The sequence below is a fragment of the Cucumis melo genome, chromosome 11, assembly GCF_025177605.1.
Source record: "Cucumis melo cultivar AY chromosome 11, USDA_Cmelo_AY_1.0, whole genome shotgun sequence".
NCBI classification, from domain to species: Eukaryota; Viridiplantae; Streptophyta; class Magnoliopsida; order Cucurbitales; family Cucurbitaceae; genus Cucumis; species Cucumis melo.
The window spans coordinates 32719690-32740890 of record NC_066867.1 but is presented as its reverse complement, the minus strand read 5'-3'; the positions used below and the strand labels follow the sequence as shown (position 1 = coordinate 32740890).

General features: G+C 35.5%; 3 protein-coding genes across 17 annotated transcripts; all 3 read left to right on the top strand.

Annotated features, from left to right (window-relative positions):
• The first annotated feature begins 738 nt into the window (after nucleotides 1-738).
• LOC103498919 (probable inactive histone-lysine N-methyltransferase SUVR2) lies at nucleotides 739-11763 on the top strand. 13 transcript variants are annotated; one of them, XM_051092069.1, is made up of 12 exons: nucleotides 739-893; nucleotides 1164-1207; nucleotides 2882-3050; nucleotides 3463-3674; nucleotides 3764-3796; nucleotides 3888-4326; nucleotides 4880-6162; nucleotides 6289-6554; nucleotides 8141-8207; nucleotides 8369-8419; nucleotides 10072-10172; nucleotides 11258-11763. In XM_051092069.1, exons 4-12 carry the CDS (start codon nucleotides 3492-3494, stop codon nucleotides 11301-11303), a joined length of 2469 nt encoding a protein of 822 aa, XP_050948026.1. In that variant the 5' UTR covers nucleotides 739-893; nucleotides 1164-1207; nucleotides 2882-3050; nucleotides 3463-3491; the 3' UTR covers nucleotides 11304-11763. The 13 variants fall into 13 exon arrangements, 12 of the variants coding, with proteins under 12 accessions (XP_050948026.1, XP_050948031.1, XP_050948029.1 ...); XM_051092074.1 differs by lacking the exon at nucleotides 2882-3050 and adding an exon at nucleotides 3140-3308 and having other exon boundaries at nucleotides 1164-1236; XM_051092072.1 differs by having other exon boundaries at nucleotides 1164-1236.
• Nucleotides 11764-12560: 797 nt separating this feature from the next.
• On the top strand, nucleotides 12561-14967 carry LOC103498918 (60S ribosomal protein L23). 3 transcript variants are annotated; one of them, XM_008461731.3, is made up of 4 exons: nucleotides 12561-12688; nucleotides 12819-13103; nucleotides 13988-14029; nucleotides 14622-14967. In XM_008461731.3, the coding sequence occupies exons 1-4, from the start codon at nucleotides 12676-12678 to the stop codon at nucleotides 14702-14704; spliced, it is 423 nt and encodes a 140-aa protein (XP_008459953.1). In that variant the 5' UTR covers nucleotides 12561-12675; the 3' UTR covers nucleotides 14705-14967. The 3 variants fall into 3 exon arrangements, with proteins under 3 accessions (XP_008459953.1, XP_050948039.1, XP_050948038.1); XM_051092082.1 differs by having other exon boundaries at nucleotides 12621-12688; nucleotides 12828-13103; XM_051092081.1 differs by having other exon boundaries at nucleotides 12626-12688; nucleotides 12823-13103.
• Nucleotides 14968-15913: 946 nt separating this feature from the next.
• Nucleotides 15914-21163, top strand: LOC103498916 (cellulose synthase A catalytic subunit 4 [UDP-forming]). The gene is made up of 12 exons (XM_008461728.3): nucleotides 15914-16105; nucleotides 16213-16408; nucleotides 16753-16871; nucleotides 16958-17027; nucleotides 17122-17275; nucleotides 17919-18531; nucleotides 18609-18746; nucleotides 18871-18996; nucleotides 19073-19285; nucleotides 19370-19879; nucleotides 19988-20338; nucleotides 20442-21163. The coding sequence occupies exons 1-12, from the start codon at nucleotides 16055-16057 to the stop codon at nucleotides 21021-21023; spliced, it is 3123 nt and encodes a 1040-aa protein (XP_008459950.1). The 5' UTR covers nucleotides 15914-16054; the 3' UTR covers nucleotides 21024-21163.
• The last annotated feature ends 38 nt before the right edge of the window (nucleotides 21164-21201 follow it).

Genomic DNA, 21201 nt, shown 5'->3' with positions numbered 1-21201 from the left:
TCTTTTTTCTTTTTGTTTGGATCGAGTGGGTGGTCGATCATTTTGTTTAAATTATTTTTATTATTAAGTGTACAATTTATCGATAAACACTCATTTGCTCGATATGAAAAAACGAGGCTATCTATACAAATTGTTTTCATATTGGTCATTTCTCGAGTCAATATAACTTAAAAAAAATGAACTGTAGTCGCGATAAGAACATTTTAAATATGTTTAATGAGAGATCAATAGTACCCATACAAATCCATATAACTCATAAATTTTTTCGAAACAAGGTACCGACAGTACAACAAATATATGTTAGCAAGCTTAAGAGTATCGTTGAAGCATTTAAAAGTCAATAGATGGATTTGAACTAGAATACTAACATTTCTATCCAAAACAAATGGTAAAAATATTTTTTAAAGTAGAAGATTATTATTGAAACTTTTACGTAAACGTCAAAATTGATCTCTAAACTACCGGTTAAAATTTTCAATTTAACCAATAATTTAAAACTACATAGATATTTTTCGAAAAATGTACAAAGTTAAAACATATATTCCAAAATTTTCCGTAAAAAGCCAAAAAAAATTGAATAAGTGTTAGACAATAATGAAAATATCGATCGAACCAAAAGATTTATCGCCAATAGCATGTATTTGTTGATATTAATAAGATACAAGTAATACATGAAAAATAGCATATGTTTAGTAGAATATAAACGAGATATCCTTCGATACCAATATGTCATGGACATGTGTGTAAAATCTCGATCAATAACAACTTCTATACTTGAATGAAGGTTTACTTCACTTGCACGACTCGCTCCACTCCCATTCTTACAAAAGCTAGCGACTTTCTTGTTCTGTTGACAGCCAAACCGCCAACTCTCTTACGAATTTGTTTCACTGGTCTGTAAAATCTGTCCATTTTATTCTCTCTTTACCCTCTCTTTCTTTTTCTCTGTCATGGCGCTCAATTTCAAACGATTTTCTCTTCTTCCCTCCTTCTTTCTCTCTCTCCCGCTTGTTACTAATTAATTTCACTGCTTTCTTCTTCCGTCTCTGTTGCACATTTCCCCACTTTCTTCCTCCCCTACCAAATGCGGGTGGTTTCAAGAAACCCCACCTCCCAATTTCATGCTATTTCTCACTTGAAACCTTTCGACATTTCTTTTTCAGCTTCTTCTCCTCTTGGGCTTTCGTGGGTCGAATCGATCTTCAAGGTTTTGCTATCCCCATTTCTGTTTACTTGGTGTGTTATTCATTTTTCGATTCTTTTACTTGTTGGGGTTTTAGGGTTTATCGATAAATGTCTGTCTCTCATTTGAATCACGTGGGGTTTAGTTATATTCCCGTAACGATCAAGATACTTCACTTTACTTTGCATGCATTCTTGTGTTTTTTACTCCTCTACTGTCTAGTTGAGCATAGCTGCTTTCTACTGCTTACTCTTCTTCACCCTTTTTATCCAACTGGATTGTACTGAAGAATTTAGTTTAGCTGGTGCAAGTTGTAATGATTCTGCAAAACTGACAAGCTATGAAAGTTATTTTTTGGAGTTTGTATAGCCAAGAACACACTGCAGCTTTAGCTTTTTACTATACTTCAAGAAATATAGTTACCTTAGTCATTGTCATTGAAAACATAAACGTATGTTTTGCGATATTGCATTTAAAATTATAATACTAGTTTTGGTAGGGTTCTTGCAATCTGACACAGAAAGTAGTGGTGGTTGATATTTATTATTATTTTTTTTAAATTTTTAATCTTCGTAAATGATTGTTATTGGTTTCTTTCACTCGATGTTTATGGACATATTTGGGAGCATTCAACTGGCAGGAGAAAAATTTTCAAATTGGCTTGTCCCATGCTTAAATTGTTGTCACAACGCTGATAATTAGTTGGTAAATGTAATAGTAAATTGTATAACATAAATAAACGTGTAAAAATATAAAGCACTAAAAATTTCAATAAAAATAAGAATCAATTAGAACTTAGTTTTACACTTTCTATGTTAAAGTCTTTTTTAAAATTCTTTTCATACTTTGAACTCTTTTTTATTTTTATTTTTATTATAATTTATTTTTTATAGGGATCAACTTCTATTGAAAAAATGGAATTCTCAACTTTGTGGCCTAACATGTTTTTGATTTTTAAGAGGTTTTGATATAGAATTCCGTTTACACTTTCAATTTTCATATTTTGAACATTACTATGGTATCGTGGCCAAACTTTCTCATGTTGATTATTTGGTGCTGGGATCCTCATGAAAAAAGTTCTAATGAAGTGGTTGCCATGGGTTGAAACTCTGTATCTATGATGTATGAGGTCATAAACACCTGCATTTTGCTGTTTTCTTCTCTAACCGTGGGAGTACATATCTAGTGATAGTAAACATTGTGGCCAAATATGTTTTTGACTTTTAAGAGTTTTCGATACACAATCTCGTTTTGTTGTTGTGTTTTTTAGTTTTATTACGCTGATATTATTTTTTTAACAAAAACTGTTTCTAGCCTTTGTTACCCTATAGTTGCTAATTGCTATTCTATTCCTTTTGTTCTCAATCTTGAAATGTTGCTTATAGATGTGTTCACTTCATATGCTTTCCAGAAGCATTTCGGATTTTTGTTTTATTTGAAAACAATATGTAGCACAACATACTGTTACCTAACCTAAATTAAGTTTTACTGAATAATTTTGCTACAGTATGTTTAAATAGTTCTTTGTGGAAGTATTGCTGCTCTGCCTCTGCCTGCACCTATTCAAACATGGAGGACATTCAGTTTTAACTTATAAATATTATGGTTGAATAGAAGTTTCCTTTTGTTGAGTAACAAAATAAAATTTCATATACTGCAATGAAATTTTGCGTTGTGCTTGATGTTTCAATGCTGCAGATTTTCAGTTCTGAAAATTTCCAAGAACTATCTGGAAGGAGATGTGATGCATATTGATAGCGTGAAAGTGGAAGGAAACTTGTAAATGCTATATTGACGGGTGCAATATTCTTTCTGTGGTTAGGGGCTCTGTTTCCATTGTGTATTCATGTTTCCTACGGCTTAGCAGGCAAGTCTATGCTCTGTGACTGGGGTGCTTTATATTAAATCCCTCAGCCTACAATGTGCAATTTTGTGCTTGATGTTTCAATGCTGCAGATTTTCAGTTCTGAAAATTTCCAAGAACTATCTGGAAGGAGACGTGATGCATATTGATAGCGTGAAAGTGGAAGGAAACTTGTAAATGCTATATTGACGGGTGCAATATTCTTTCTGTGGTTAGGGGCTCTGTTTCCATTGTGTATTCATGTTTCCTACGGCTTAGCAGGCAAGTCTATGCTCTGTGACTGGGGTGCTTTATATTAAATCCCTCAGCCTACAATGTGCAATTTTGTTAATGTTTCTGACAAGTGGTTGTAAGACCAGAAGGGCCTCCTTAATGCTCAAGTAAAAAAGTCTTGATGTAATTCTAACAAATGTAGGCACTTTCTTCCTTTGGATCGGAATAAATATGGCACCGAATCCTCGAGTTTCGAAAGCTTTTCGTGCAATGAAGGATATTGGGATCAGTGAAGATATGACAAAACCAGTCTTAAAAAAACTCCTGAAATTGTATGATAAGAACTGGGAACTTATTGAAGAAGAGAACTATAGAGTTCTTGCAGATGCTATATTTGACGAGGAAGATAGTAAGGTACATTCTACTGAACTCATTTAATTGTATCTTTTTCCTTTTGCGTGTCGTGTTTCTATTTCTCACATATGTTAGGTTTCATCTTTCAGGTCGTAGAGGAGAAGAAATGTCAGAATTCTCAAGTGTGAACTCATTATCTTGCTTGATGTGAGGTCTTATTTTGACCCTCTTAGCTGTGCTTATATGTGCTGTTTTTGTTTTATTAACAAACAGGTAGAAGATTTTGGGGAAGAAGTTCAGGCGCCTGATGAGCCAGAACGCCCTCTGAAAAGGTTGCGCTTAAGAGGCCAAGAAACCCAGGTGGATGGGATGGCTTTGAAAAAGCCAAAGTTGGAAGATGATGCGTTTCCTGAAGCCAGTTCTCAACAGCAGATGCAGTTAAGTGGGCCTAAGAGGTCTGAAACTGGTCCAAGTTCTCGTCGTGTAGACAAAGGGAAGGAACCTATGTCACCCCGTGTGGTTACAAGAGTGAAAAAATCTAGCCTAGAGAGACAATCTGCTGCTGTGCGTATTAAGGAACCAGGGGCTGATTCAGGTGTAAAAAATTCCATAGTGAGGGCATCCGGGACTCATGCGTTGCTCAAACCTAAAGATGAGCCTGTTACTGATGATACATTTGCAAATGAGTTGCCTATTGCTGCGATTCATCCAGGTCATTAGATACTTTCTTTAGATATACATCATTACTTGCCTTCAACGTTAGAGTATGATGTTGTATGGTTGAACATACTTGTTCTAATTTGAGGCAAGAATTGGTATTCAATAGGTCGATGGTAGTTATTTGTTCTCAAATCCAATTGGTTCAAAATTCAAATCGAGCGTTGGACTTGGAAATCAACATTGAAGTTCAATTGAAGACATTGTGAAATACATTTAAAGTTTTAGATGATTAATTCATTGTTGTAAATTGTAATTAATATAAGTCAGAAATAACAATGTTAATTTTAAGGTATTATATAAAGATAAAAAAACCAGTTTGAGTAAATGGTAAAAATTACTTCCAAGAATGAACGAAAAACTTGAACTATTGAAGTATGAAGATTGCTAGAAATGAATTGATATTTACCAGTTTGAATCCCCTATAAGAATGAACTCATTTTTTTAATGAAATCAATCATTCAGAAGTAATATTCTGTTGAATCAACCTGCAGGTTGTTTCTAAATTCTAACTGCTGAATTATTTTCCTTTGTGAGAACTTTAACAGATTCTTCAAGAAAAGAAGATTATTCAATTGCGAATGATTCAGTTAGGAAGGCAGATGGCCAAGTTGCTCAAGTATCATATCCTTCAGATGGAGGTAACAAAGATGATGGTACGGAAACCTCATCATGTAAGAGGATTACAGGCAGTGAGCTTGCAAATGTCATGGAAGAATTACATCCTAACTTAGAGATTGCATCATCGGCCCTGGGAGAGGTAAAAATTTCTTTGTGCTGCGACTCCACTTTTGGACGACCAGATTTCCGTATGCCTACTCGTGATGCAGTTATAAAATATATGGAGGAAAAATGTCTGCACTCATATAAAATCATTGACCCCACGTTTTCTGTTATGAAACTGTTGAGTGATATGTGCGAGTGCTTCTTGGAATTGGGAACTGATTCTCCTGATGAACAACAGGAAGGTTCAATTAGTAGAGTTCCACTTCTAGATGTAATCGAGAATTCAGATCCAATGGATACTCCAGGGACTGTTGCTAATGAAGAAAATTTGAATCTACCCTCTTCTGTGAATGAACCAGTCAGTACTTCTGTGAATGAACTAGTCAGTACTATCTGTGATGGAGAACTTGCACCACAAGTTCCTGGTATCATAGAGTCTTCAAGTGTTTTCAATGACCAGACTATCCATGAGAGCTCTAAAAGCATAGAAATACCAAACGGTCATTCTGAAGATGAAGCCAGGAAGGAGTTTGATAATCTTGAGCCTGCAAATCCACACAATTTGATGGTTGTTTCACAGAGTCATCAAGGTACCGATGAATTAAGCTTCTCTCATGATGTGGATGATATAACCAAGGGAGAAGAAAGGGTTCAAGTTTCTTGGGTGAATGAAATTAATAAAGAGCATCCACCATTCTTTCACTATATACCTCGCAGTCTAATTTTCCAAAGCGCTTTTGTAAACTTCTCTCTCTCTCTGATTGGTAACGATAATTGTTGCCAGTCTTGTTTTGGAAATTGCCTTACATCTTCTGTCCCATGTGCTTGTGCACGGGAAACTGGGGATGGGTATGCATACACACCAGAAGGTCTTGTTAAGGAAGATTTTTTGGAAGAGTGGATCTCTCTTGCTCGTGAATCTCAAGGAAGCCACCAGTTCTATTGCAATGAGTGTCCCCTTGAAAGATTGAAGAATGATGATTGTTTAGAACCCTGCAAAGGCCACTTAGAGAGGAAGCTTATAAAAGAATGTTGGAGTAAATGTGGTTGCCATAAGCATTGTGGCAATAGAGTGGTGCAGCGAGGAATAACTTGCAAGTTGCAGGTACAGTTCAAGTCATATCTCTCTCTCCCCCTCCCCTCCACTTCCTGCATCTGTCTGTCTGTAGAAACAGATATTACACACATCTTTGGCTATACCTTACGTCTGAAAATTATTTCTCTGTTTCAGGTATTTTTTACTGCCGATGGAAAAGGATGGGGCCTTAGAACCCTTGAAGACCTACCTAAAGGGTCTTTTGTTTGTGAATATGCTGGAGAAATATTAACCATTTCAGAAATGTATCATAGAAAGGTGCAAAGCACCAAAAATGAGGTGCATGTTGACCCAGTATTATTAGATGGCTTTTGGAATAAAGAAGGGCCTTTCAAGGAGGAAAAAGCTCTCTGCTTGGATGCAACAAACTTTGGAAATGTTGCCAGATTTATCAATCACAGGTATTTCATTAAACTTCATAGAGTTTGAGTTTCCTTTGTCTCATACTTTCCCCCAAGTTGCCGGCGCATCTACTATTTGGTGCTGCTTTTTTTAATTTCTATACTTTTGTATTATTACTACTATTATTATTTTATTCATTTATTTTTATTTTTATGGAAACCATAGCTTCTTCTTCATCATGTTGTACTCATTGGATATTTCATTTATCAATGAAATTGTTTCTTATTGGAAAAAAAAGCATCATTCTTCATCGTTCCATCATTACACTATAAACCATCATTTTCAATTTTCATCTTCTTTTTGTGTTAACTTCATTGAAATATTTTTTAATAATGTCTATTTATTAATCTGATTTCTAGTTTCATATTTTGTTAAAGAACAAAAACTTGTTGAAGACAATTACCTAATGAGGCTTGAGGTATTCTTAGACATCATGTTAGAGCTAATTTGTGAGAAGGGACGATTTCAGATGAAGGAATTTGCTCCGTTCCCTCATTGGAGTTATAACACTGTGATGAGGGTTTGAAACTTGAAAAGGTTGTTCTTGAATATGACGTGGATGTGTTTTGGTTCTGTAATCTCCATTCCATAAAGATACAATTTAGTTGGATATGATTTGTGTACTAATATCACTAGATCAATAACACAGGTTGGTTGTGAATTGTGGTAATTGGCAAGGCTCGCGTCCATTGGGATGTTTTGTGACTATTTAGTTTGAAAGGCACATTGCAGAGGGCATCTCTGTTCATTCGAAATTCAGAAGGTTTCTGTGTATTGTGATGTAATAAGATTTTGACAATGTCATAGCCTTTAAGTAGTGGAGATAATAGTTGATACAAGGGTCTTATATATGGAAGTTCCATTTATGATGAGACATGTGACAAAGCAGCAAAAGGCCTTGGAATCGCTAAATTTTCATGGCTTGGACACCTCATAGGGCACTTGGGGTGGGGTTTTAGATGATCTAATGATTATGTGTTGATCCCTAGTTTAGAACCTGACGAACATTTAGGGTGTTTTTCGGGTGCTAAATTATTTATTATAGTCTGGTTATTACGGTCTATGAATTGTAATAGTTTGTGTTTGAGGTGCATACTATTTTAATTTGAGTAGGAGATAGTAAACACGGTAACAAAAAAATGATTTAGAATATTGTAGTTTAATTTGAGTAGGAGATAGTAAACACGGTAACAAAAAAATGATTTAGAATATTGTAGTTAATAGTAGGTTATAATAGTTGGATACTGTAATTAGAGTCCCACTGCACCCACTTAGAGTTGGGTGCCCAAAGGTTTGGATATTAAAAGACATCTTGTATATTTAACGAGTGCCAGAACAAAACACTAATCTCTCCTAGTGAACATCATGCATCAGGCCGAGATGGTTTAGTGATAGAAGGTTCTTCAGAAGTGCCAATACTAAGCTGCGGCATATGTAGTGCTTATTTTTTCAAACAAAAATAGTACATCTGAAACTGTCGCTCTAAATCATGCATAAACCTGTTTTGTTGGGCATAATCTAATTTCTGTAGATTCTGATCTTGTTGTAGCATAGTCTAATTTCTCTTTCTTTTCAAATTTATCAGATGCTTTGATGCAAACTTGGTTGACATTGCAGTTGAAATAGAGACTCCAGATCATCATAATTATCATGTATCGACTCTTGAACCTTTTTCCTTTTCTTTATCATTTTTGTGTTAGCCGTTCTTTCTCTACCTTAGCGATCAACTTCTTTATTTTATTTTTTATTTTTCTGGAAACAAGAAACAAACTGTGATATGGATCATCTTATTCAGTTCCTTTCCTCTCTGCAGCTTGCCTTATTCACTACAAGAAAAATAGAGGCCATGGAAGAGTTAACTTGGGTCAGTGGATATTATTATATATAATTATGGTTTGGGTTTATTTGTTTGCATATCTTTTTGACTTTAGTGTAATTTTGCCTGTCCTGTCCTTATAACTGAGGCCTTAAGTAGAAGACATCACTATGGGAGATACCTAATTGTTGTGATAAACTGTGTCTTGGCTGCAAGAATTTCCGCATTAGTTATATTGTGGTATCTCTCATAATGACGTGTTCTAGTTAGGTTTATGAACCCATCGTATATGCATATTAGGTTTGTAGGGGAAGGCTATGAGACGATAGACTGTGTCTTGGCTGCAAGAGTTAAGTAAACAACGTACCTGTTTTTCCCATTGCTTTCATGAACTGTTTTTTAAATTTTAATTTCTTATTTTTACTCTATTTTTTTTAAAAAAGAAAAAATTAACTAAGATGTCAATGAAATAAAAAATTATAAAGAATCTGCACACATGTAAAAAACAACATATTACGGATTCAAGAAGCAAACCACAATCATTTGCTTGATCTAAGAACTAAACAAGCCAAAAATCTTCCACTAGAACTTGAAATCACCCAAAAAAGAAAAAAAGTTCCTGGCTGACAAACCAAAACCGCACAACAAAGACACTTAAAACACCCAATGGTGGACTACGTAGAAGTTTGCCAGTTAGAAATTGAAGAAGATAAACTATAATCAGCAAAAGCTTGTTTATATTAATGCAGAGAAATCCATAGAATAACTGAAGGTATAGGAAATGTCTCTGAACATACGGTAATTCCTTTCTCCAAAAAAAAAAAAGACCTGTTAAAGATTTGATTGAGAGCAAGCCTAAGATTTTCTTCGAACTATGGAAAGGATGTCCCACAAAAAGCAAAAGCATGAAAATCTAAGACGTTATTAGGCATTTTCAATGACCAACCAAAAGCATCCAAATTAGTCACCCAATATTTTGAAGCAAAGGAGCGCTGGTCCTCCCGGTACATAGGGTTGTTTGGATGGAAGTTGGATTTTCAACAAGAAGGAAGAAAAGGGAGGAAGAGACGTATGCAGAACAAATACTGTGAATGAGATACTATATCTGTCGTTAAATTTAGTATTATATAGGGTTACTTTTACCATTAATTTAGGAAAACAATACTTTTAGCTTGGATAGAAGTAGGCATGTGTTTCTGAGGTTTTATGTAATTGTCCTTTAGGCAAATTTTGGATTTGCTTCCTTTTTGTACGATTAATTGGTCTGGACGTTTCCCTTTTTCTTGGGATGTTTTTTGTATGCCTATTATAGTATTATGTTACTTTCATTGAGCTGGTTTTCTTGTTTCAAATAAAAACGTGGATGGAGGTTTATTTCGTTGGAGAACAATATTTATGAACGTGTAATATAATTTTATTTTATTTAACAATGAAATACTAGACAAAAGTAAATTAAGAAAGTAAAGTTTTAATTTTAAGCGTTTCCCAATGTTATAACTTCAAAATTTACCTCTCAGTTCATTTTAAGTAGCTACAAATCTAGCTTCTTTGTCTACTTGGTGCAGGCGGTAGTATAGTCATTCTCATTTCCTTTGACTGTATATTTCCTTTCTGAATGATGGATGCAAATTTGGTCATCACGTGATGTATTTCCTTGGAACCTTAAAAAGGCCCTTACTGATATTTTGCTTTAACTGCAGGATTATGGCATTGATTTTAACGATCTTGATGATCATGTTAAGCCTTTTCTCTGTCAATGTGGCAGCCAGTTCTGCAGAAATATGAAACGATCTTCTAGTAGGTTCCTGGGTTTCTTTCCCTGCTACTCTTATCTTGATTGAATTGGCCCACCATGTGAACCTTGTTAATATTTTTCTCAATTCCTCCATTAATTAGTACAATTGTCGCATTTAATAGTTTTTATCTGTTTTTGGCGCTCCTGTTCTGATGAATAAAATTCTTGAATTAAATTGGATTGATCTGACTAGTTTTTGTAAACACTGGAACCTTATGGAATCGTTAATAGCCTAGGTAGATGACACCATCAGCTCAGCTATTATGGGGCCATTTGGAGCAAAGCTTATCTAGGACTATAATAACCACCTCTTGCTACAGTAAATACTATTTAAAAGTCTTCAATTAGCTACAATAAACAATATTTCAAAACACCCAGTTTGTTACGGTATTTACTATTTGACAATGATCATTTTTTAATTCTTTGCTGTATTGTTTACTATTTTCTTATCAAATTAAATAGTCTACACACCTAATATATTATTATAATCCAAACTAAAATAATCTACCCCTCAAATACAAACTATTTTGATCAAACTATAATAACATAGGACTATAATAACTTGTTCCTTGCCCCAAACACTCCCTATGAGATTCCAATATTAAAAATTTATAGTGCCATGCAATGTTATGACTTATGAGATCGTTTATAGCCTAGGTAGACAACACTATCAGATCAACCATTATGGGATTCAAACATTAATAATAATCTCTAGTGCTATGCAATGTTAAGACTTATAGGTATATGATTGTGCTCTTTATCTCTGCATTTTATAGAAATTAGTAAATATAGACCGCTGGAGGATCCAATATCTTGTAAGTTTATAGTTTGATGCACAATGTCGCCACAAATGTTGAAATTTTAGACAGTCCATGCGCAACACATTACTATCTTGTTTTTCTCTTGATGCTTAGTGTTCATTTGTTCCATCATTCGCTTTTGTTTTTGTACGATATCAATAAAGATCTCCCATGTATGTCCGTGTGAGTGTTTCATATGCAAATGTAATTCATCTGTGCTTATTGTGGCATTCACATACCGGAAGCTTCCCAGTAGTTTCACTCTAAATTTTGCTTTGCTGACTTTATCAGGATGACTTTTAACTCAGGATCTAAATCAGCATCAAGTACAAGATGAAGTGGGATGATGATGCTTCTGTTTTTAATATCGTGGCTTTGCAAGATAGAAGTTATTAGGAAATATTGAAACCATAATGAATTTGGTTCAGCTGACTACTGTCTAGTTTAGTTTTGAAGACGATGGTTCGGTTTGGGTAGTAAAGCTGAGGATCAAACGCCGATTCACATTATGTTTTGGCAGTTAGTTTTTGTGTATTAGTAATACCACAATGATGTCCATAGATTTTTGATATCTGGCCATGATGTTTAGTGGTGTTGAAAGTTTTGAAGATTATAGTTGGATCTGGTTGCTGCTGTTCTTCCTGGGAAAGGTGAATGAAGTTTTTGTCTCTTCATTTTGTTTCATCATCCCGTGAGAAATCTTGAAAACGGACGATGATAATTGTCATAAATCGAATCTTCAAACACATTTGTTGAGCATAGCTCGTGTTGACATAAATATCATTTTATTATTGTCATATGGATGTTTTGGGTGAATCACAAAGTGTTTATAGGTGAAATACTAATGATATGCTTTGCTTAATATTATGTTCCAATTTCGAACTCATTCTAAAGTCATTTCACTTAAAGTATATTAGGGGGTGATGTCATAGGATTAGGATAATTTGGTAAATTCAAATTAATTTTGTTTAATCCTTGATCAACCAAATTTTAGTTTCCTAGTTAATTTTTAGTTTCTTTAGCCATTCTTGTAGTATCATATCTATAATGAAAAATATTATCAAAATTTAATGAAATTTATCAGGCATGTAAATTGATAAACTAATAAACGATATTTAAATTATATAGTTTAAGTCATTACATGAAATTTGTTAGAATGTAAATTGATATAATTTGAGAATCTAAAGACTAAATAATTATCGACTAAGGGTTTATTTAGATTAACTTAAAGAGAAAAATTTTATTGGATTACAAAAAATTGAAACCAGTAACAAAATATAATGAACAATTTAAAACTTTAGAATATGTTCAAAACACACCCTAAAATTTAAATCTAAATTGTTATTCCCTTTGAAGTTCAGAGATTAAAATGTTTTTAAGCAGAATGAATTTTGTATTACATGAAGTAATTCAGCCAATTTTGTTTAGTAATAGTGTATCTATATGATATTAAATTGAATATTTTGAGAGTAAATAAGATAATCAAATCCAATTTAATTTAACAAAATAATAATAATAAATAGAACTGTTTTGACGTCATAATTAATGGAGGGGGCATTATAAGAAAAAACGTATAGCTAACGAGGGTATTTATGTAAAAATGTCCAACCCAAAACCCTAGAGCTCTAAGAGTGGCGTAATGCATATAAAACTAAATGCTGATGCTTCTGTTATAGCGGCCGCGGGAGAGAAGCCAAAATCCATCGACAATGTCGAAGCGAGGTCTTCTTCTTCTTCTTTTCTTCTTTACTGCTTGTTCTCCAATGCCGTCTTGTTGGTCAAAATGATTTTACTTACTCTGTTGTTAGTATCATTTAATGAATCGTTGGAACTAATTTGGTTGCTATCACAGGAAGGGGAGGGTCCGCTGGGAATAAGTTTCGTATGTCACTGGGTCTTCCAGTGGCTGCTACTGTCAACTGTGCAGACAACACGGGAGCTAAGAATCTCTACATCATTTCCGTGAAAGGGATCAAGGGTCGTCTTAATAGGTTACCATCCGCATGTGTTGGTGATATGGTTATGGCTACTGTCAAGAAAGGCAAGCCTGATCTCAGGAAGAAGGTCTTGCCTGCTGTTATTGTTAGGCAGCGCAAGCCATGGCGCCGAAAGGATGGCGTCTTCATGTATTTCGAAGGTTTGCCTATTTTCATCCTTTCCCTATTTGGTTTTTCGGCGTTGTTGTTTGTTTCTGCTCCGTTGAATGGAGGAGGATCTTGTTTAACTTACTTGGGTGGGAAGTCATTATGGGTGTTGAATTAGGACTATTCGCGATACTATTCGTTGGGTTATTTGTGTTATCTGTGGGTTTGAATTGGAATTTCTTAAGTTTAGCTTTCTCTTTGCTGTTAGTTTGGTCGTTTATCTCATTACTGGGAAAATTTATATAGAATTTGGCTGCGTAGTGTCTAATTACTTTTCTTTTATGAAGGCCTTATGGTGTGTTGTTGTTCTTGTTTTTTTTTTATTGAAATAAGTTGTCCCTTTTTTCCAATATGTATTTTAATGGTTATCCATTTGATTAATGAGCATTATGTGTAAACGCCATTTTAAGACTATGGCAACCATTTTTCTTTCAGTATATGCTAGGTTCTAGAATTTGTAAGATTGTAGAAAGATGAATTTGTCTAAGTTTATGAGAAAGGGTTGCTACTCACTTTTATTTTGTAGTTTGATTGGGTATAATCTGGATCCCATTAGGATGGTTTATGTTCTTTTTCTGCATTCACAAACAATTCTCTCTTGGAAATTGGACATGATTTTTTTCATACTTTAATTGGGACTGTTCCATTGTAATTTGGAGTCTTTGTTTTTTTCTTTCTGAGATTCTTATATCTCTGAAATGTTGGCTGGGTAAGTAACGCAATTTATCCCTTTTTGATCACGAAGTTTGCTGGACAATTGATTGTTACGTAGTGAATAGGATGATTGTATTGGTTTCAAATGTAAATTCTTTCCACTATAAACCATTACAACTTGTTCTTGTGTTTTTCTTATTTGTATCGTATTTTTTTCCTTCAGATAATGCTGGTGTTATCGTCAATCCCAAGGGCGAAATGAAAGGTAATGTTTATTTATTTTTCTATTTTTCAAAATATTATTTCTATACCAACGAGTGTTTCGGTCAGCTTAGAATGCAATGCTCTCTAGGGCCCTAGGCTATTAGTATATGATGCCTTTGCGACATGTCACATAAGATGGTATTTATCATGAAAGCCTTGAAATTTGACAAAGGCAATTCTGGTTGGAAAATCCGAAGCTCGCCTAGTAGTTTCCACTAACCAGTAGGTGCAGATTGTAAGAAGCAATGTGCACGGTGAAACATTATTTTTAGAAATTTAGAACATGCACACGGCAAGTTTAGTGTTTGATACATGTTCATCAAATGTTAAATGGCACCTATTATGGTGACAAGTGTCTAATGTGTGCGGAACATGTGTTGGAGTGTGTCCAAGTGTCGGGCATGGATACTAGTAAAACTAGAGTACTAGCTGCCAGTTTTGACATCGACAACACCACATTATATGGTAAACAAAAAACGAATGGTCTTCCATGAAATCTAGTTATCATTTATGGTGAACCGTTATGTGCTTTGGTTGGATAGCAACCCCCTCTCTATTTCAGAGATTAATGATGGTTGTGCATTTGATTGCAGGTTCAGCAATTACTGGCCCCATCGGAAAGGAATGTGCTGATCTCTGGCCGAGGATTGCAAGTGCAGCGAATGCCATCGCGTGAGAGTCAAAGCCATTATAGTGTCATGCAATGTTTTAGATTTTCTTCTAGTCTTCTTTTGGTTGGGTTTGCCTCTGCTTTGTTAGACACTGATGCAAGCTCGTTTTTTAGTTTTCTTAATCTTACTGGATAGCTCAAGTTTAAATTGGTGTTGCCATTTTCTCCTTTCTGTTTCATCAACTCTTGCAGTTTTTGCTATAGATACGAAGGATGCATGTTTTATAACGTTAATATTTGAAGAAGCATTAGAAAGTTCCTGTCGTCCATCACTGCTCTTGTTGGGAAAGTTCTATTCTAAATCAACCCATGAAGATTGACGAGAATATTATTATTATCACCATTTTGAAATCATAGTTTATTGGTGGGATGTTTTTGAGGTTAGGTTAGGTGACATTTTCAGAAGAGGTTTTCCTCGTTGATTGGTTGTGATGTAGTTATTTGAAAGTAGAGGCTACACCAACATTGATTTGTTTCTATGAGTTCTATAAAACTATTTGATTCATAGTGTATTTGAACTTATGAAAAATTATAGAGAAATACGATAGATTAATTGAGCTATAATTCTCAATGGGCGAAATCAAATCGCCCCTTCACTTGCACAAGTCACTTGATACCTTACAACTACGTATCTCTAAGTTGAAAATTTATCTCAAGTAATTTTTTAATAAATAGTTGATAAATTAATCAAGTTTTTCAAGGTAATTCTATTGTCAAGATTTTTATTATTTACATAATATAAGATAGAAATTCTAAATGGTTACATTTTTGTAAATATTATAAACAAATTAACGATGAGAATGATTGTTTTATACGATATTTCAAACTTTTGAATAGCACAATTAGCTTAAGTTAAATCTATATGGGGAATAGATGAGCAAAATAATCCATCAACTCCTACATGTGAATGGGAAGTTGCATAGATATTTGATATTAGATCTCAAAGTTGCCTTTCTACTCTCATCATTCCAAGAGAAGTATTGTTGAGATATATACACACACATATATAAATAATACACAATATAGATATAAAGAAGAGGCAGCTTTGAATTGAAGGCAAGGCAAAGCAAATTTGAACCAAATCGAACTAACTATCCCTCTCTCACCTATCACAACCTGACTTGACTTCTTTTTAACTCAAAAACCAACCCATGACTTCCCAACTCACAGTTTGGTGTAGTACCTCTTTCACCTCTATTTCATACCACTTCTCACAACTCAACCTTTTAATACAACTCTTCTCCCTTTCTTCCTTTTGCTCTCTATCCTATTTTTCACCTCACACTCAAACATCTCCTTTCTTGGTATTGGGATCGGCATCGACATCGTTTTTGGTCTTTGCCTGTCTCCAAAGACATGGCCGGATTGGTCACTGGTTCCCAACACTATCCGCACGTTGTTGATGAGGTCACAAATCATTCCTTCCTTGTTTTCACTTTCTTTGATTGTTATAATTTTGTCATTTTGAAAAGGTTTCTAATAAGTTTCTAAACTTTAGTATTGTGTATATGTAGAGTCACCGTGGACCTCCACTGTCGTCGAAAATTTGTCGAGTTTGTAGTGATGAAATAGGACTCAAAGAAGATGGAAAAGTATTTGTGGCATGTCTTGCGTGTAATTTTCCTGTGTGTCGTCCTTGTTATGAATATGAAAGGAGCGAAGGAAACAAGTGTTGTCCCCAATGTAACACTCGCTACAAACGTCATAAAGGTACACGTCGTTTTTTTTTTCTTTTCTATTTTACTCTGAATTTTATTATAAGTTAACTCATTATTTATGGTAGCATTAAGGTTATTGTACTGTTAGTCCATGTATCTTTTGATAAATATTGTGTTTAGTCCCTCAACAAATTATCATCGAAATTGACTAAATAGTAATAGTGATTTTCATGCATGAAAATATAATATACGGATACGTTTTTAAAATTTATAGTAAAAATTGTAATAAATAATAATTTTTTCAAAAACAAACATAAAATATAAACAAAAAGTTGAGTATTAATAGGGAAGGCAATGAAGACAACACAACATTCTTCTGTTTTTCTGATTTTATAGGTTCACCCAGAGTGATCGGCGACGATGAAGAAGGTGACGAAGCTGATGATTTTGACGATGAGTTCCCCATTAAACACAACAAAAACGACGAATTTCAAGCAAAACAGCCTAATCATTCGGTAACCTAGAATTGATTTTGAGAGTAAAAAAAAACAGAGTAAGTTAAAACAGAGGAATTCAATTCATGGGTTTTTATGTTGTCCAGGAAAACGATAGGTACAATGATCAGAATTGGCATAAAAATGTGCAGAGTTCGTTCTCGGTCGCAGGAAGTGGTATAATTCTAATCCATGGTGGTTGTGTTTTTGGTTTTGATTTAATAACTTTGGAAATTTGGATGGAGTTGAGCTGATGATTAATTTGGTGCAGTGAATGGAAAGGATATGGAAGGGGAGAAGGAAGGAGGTTATGGAAGTGTAGAATGGAAAGAAAGAATTGATAAATGGAAAGTGAGACAAGAGAAGAGAGGTTTGGGGAATAAAGAGGATGGAAGTAACAATGATCAAGAAGAAGATGACTACTTGTAAGCAAATTCAAACCTCTTTTCATTCTTCATTTTCTTACCTTTGTCAAATTTCAAATTTTTTGTTTACAACTTAGCTTATAATAATCACGTTGGTTGCGTATAATATTTTAGTTTGAATTTTAATATTTTGTATTTATGAGTTATATGGATGATTTGTGTTTAGGTATTTTAGTCTAAATTATGATAATTCGGATACTATAACCTATATCGTAAATAGTAAATCATATGATAAAAAAGAATAAAGAAGATGTTTATAATTAGAACTTCGAACATGGAATTAAACGGATCTTCGAATTTTAAAAAGATATAAAATAAATTATTTAATAATTTCTAATTCTGTATAATATTTAAATATCATATTTGACATTTTTTTATACATGGATCGTTCTATTAGAGAATCTAAATTAAGTTATTTGTAAATATTTCGTCTAAAACTATTTTAGGGTATGCGACCCTAAACTCATTTTAGATTCCAATTTTCACCTAAAATTTCATAAGAATTTTGGTCTTGTGATAATTATTATAACAAAGTTGTGAAGAATATTATAAATTTCTTAAAAGAATACATTTATGAATAATTTTGAAGTATTTAGCCATTAATTTTATATGTTAATTATAAAAGAATGTGAGTTGGCGGCAGATTGGCGGAGGCCCGGCAGCCATTATGGCGGAAACTTCCGATATCGTCAAGCAAAATCAGTCCATATCGGATCGTCATTGTACTCCGTCTCGTAATTCTTGCATTCTTCTTCCGATTTCGGATACTTACTCCGGCCTACGACGCCTTCCCCTTATGGCTGATCTCCGTTATCTGCGAAATCTGGTTCGGCTTCTCCTGGATTCTCGATCAGTTCCCCAAATGGGCACCAATCAACCGAGAAACCTATCTCGATCGTCTCTCCATGCGGTTCGAGCGCGAAGGCGAGCCCAATCGTCTCTCACCCATCGATTTCTTCGTCAGTACGGTGGATCCTCTGAAAGAACCGCCGATCATAACCGCCAACACCGTCCTCTCGATTCTCTCGGTTGATTATCCGGTGGAGAAGGTTAGCTGCTACGTTTCGGATGATGGAGCGTCGATGTTGCTGTTTGACACACTGGCGGAGACGGCGGAGTTTGCTCGGAGGTGGGTGCCGTTTTGTAAGAAGTTTAGTATTGAACCTAGGGCTCCGGAATTTTACTTCTCGCAGAAGATGGATTACTTGAAGGATAAGGTGTTGCCGAGCTTTGTGAAGGAGAGGAGGGCAATGAAGGTACGATTTGATTTTATTAATGGTTTGATTGATTTTGATTGTGAATTGAGGCTGAATTGGTGGTTATTTTGGAGCAGAGGGAATATGAAGAGTTCAAGGTCCGGGTCAATGCGTTGGTGGCGAAGGCTCAGAAGAAACCAGAAGAGGGATGGGTTATGCAAGATGGGACTCCATGGCCTGGAAACCTCACCCGTGATCATCCTGGCATGATACAGGTCCGCCATTTTTATGCTGCCATAAATTCTCTAAACTTCAATTCTTCTTCTTCTTCTTCTTCTTCTTCTTCTTCTTCCCCATATACTGCATATCATTAACATTGTCCATTTTTACGCTTTGCAGGTATATCTGGGGAGTGAAGGTGCACTTGATGTCGAAGGTAAAGAGTTGCCTCGTCTTGTATATGTTTCTCGTGAGAAACGCCCTGGATATCAACACCACAAGAAAGCTGGTGCTATGAATGCACTTGTAAGTGGCTCTTCTCCTGCTTCAAATGATTTAAACAAGACTATGAGAATGAACCTTATTGTATTGGGTTTCACAGGTTCGAGTCTCTGCAGTCCTTACAAATGCACCATTCATCTTGAATCTGGATTGTGATCACTACGTCAACAATAGCAAAGCTGTAAGGGAAGCCATGTGCTTTCTAATGGACCCTCAGCTTGGAAAGAAACTGTGCTATGTTCAGTTTCCTCAAAGATTTGATGGTATTGATCGGCATGATAGATATGCTAATCGTAATATAGTGTTCTTTGATGTAAGTCGGAAGTTCATTTGACGTATTAATCATGTCTTTGTTTAAACTCCATTGTTATTGAGTGGATATTAACTGCAATCGCAGATCAACATGCGAGGACTAGATGGAATCCAAGGCCCAGTTTATGTTGGCACAGGATGTGTCTTCAACAGGCAGGCTTTATATGGATATGAACCACCAGTCTCTGAGAAAAGGCCAAAGATGACATGCGATTGCTGGCCTTCCTGGTGCTGCTGCTGCTGCGGTGGTTCAAGGAAATCGAAGTCCAAGAGGAAAGGAGAAAGAGGTTTGCTTGGAGGCTTGTTCAAGAAGAAGAAAATGATGGGAAAGAGTTATGTAAGGAAAGCTCCGGGACCAGTTTTTGATCTTGAAGAGATTGAAGAAGGGTTTGAAGGTTACGATGAGTTGGAGAAGTCATCACTCATGTCCCAGAAGAATTTCGAGAAAAGATTCGGGCAGTCCCCAGTTTTCATCGCTTCCACCCTTAAGGAAGATGGTGGGCTGCCAGAAGGGACTAACAGCACATCACTCGTTAAAGAAGCCATCCATGTGATAAGCTGTGGTTATGAAGAGAAAACAGAATGGGGAAAAGAGGTTCGTAGCCGAGGCCATTGGCACAATGCTTTTATATTCTTTAATTTTAAAACCACCACATGAATTTAACTAACACCACCTACTGAAACAAATATGTTCGTTTTGCAGATAGGTTGGATTTACGGGTCTGTCACTGAGGATATTTTGACTGGATTCAAGATGCATTGCAGAGGATGGAAGTCGGTGTACTGCATGCCCCATAGACCAGCTTTCAAGGGATCAGCTCCGATAAATCTTTCGGATCGTTTGCACCAAGTTCTGAGATGGGCTTTAGGTTCTGTTGAAATCTTCCTCAGCCGACACTGCCCGCTGTGGTATGCTTATGGAGGAAAGCTAAAATGGCTAGAGAGGCTTGCCTACATCAACACTATTGTTTACCCTTTTACTTCCATTCCATTACTTGCTTACTGCACAATCCCTGCTGTCTGTCTTCTCACTGGAAAATTCATTATCCCCACAGTAAGTGATTCAACACTGTTCTTTTATTGCATCTCTTTTCAATCAACTTAAAGCAACCAAGTGTTCATCTACAAGCACTAAAATATGAGCATATTTTCTGCAGTTGACGAACTTGGCTAGTGTCTGGTTCATGGCCTTGTTTATTTCCATCATTGCAACAGCGGTGCTGGAGCTTCGATGGAGTGAAGTGAGCATTGAAGACTTGTGGCGTAACGAGCAATTCTGGGTGATTGGTGGTGTCTCTGCACATCTTTTTGCAGTGTTCCAAGGCCTTCTCAAGGTCCTTGGTGGAGTAGACACCAATTTCACAGTTACAGCAAAAGCCGCTGAAGACACCGAGTTTGGAGAGCTCTATCTTTTCAAGTGGACGACTCTTCTTATCCCACCAACCACTCTCATAATCTTGAATATGGTGGGAGTGGTTGCTGGAATTTCAGATGCAATCAATAATGGTTACGGTTCATGGGGTCCTCTATTTGGAAAGCTGTTTTTTGCTTTCTGGGTCATTGTTCATCTCTATCCTTTCCTCAAGGGTCTGATGGGAAAACAAAACAGGACTCCCACCATCGTCGTCCTTTGGTCCGTGCTTCTTGCTTCCATATTTTCACTGGTTTGGGTGCGTATCGATCCCTTCTTGCCCAAGCAAACTGGTCCTGTCCTCAAACAATGTGGAGTTGATTGCTAGACATGCTCTATGATGCTCCCCTTTTTCACTTATTTTTGTTGGGTTGCCTCAGTTGTGTTTGAATCTTTGAAGTTTTGAGATCTGTAGCCTTTTGTTGTTTGAATGAATATACAAAAACATAATGAACTTCATTTCAGCAATAGCCTTTACTAAACAAGCTTGTAATGTATCGATACAT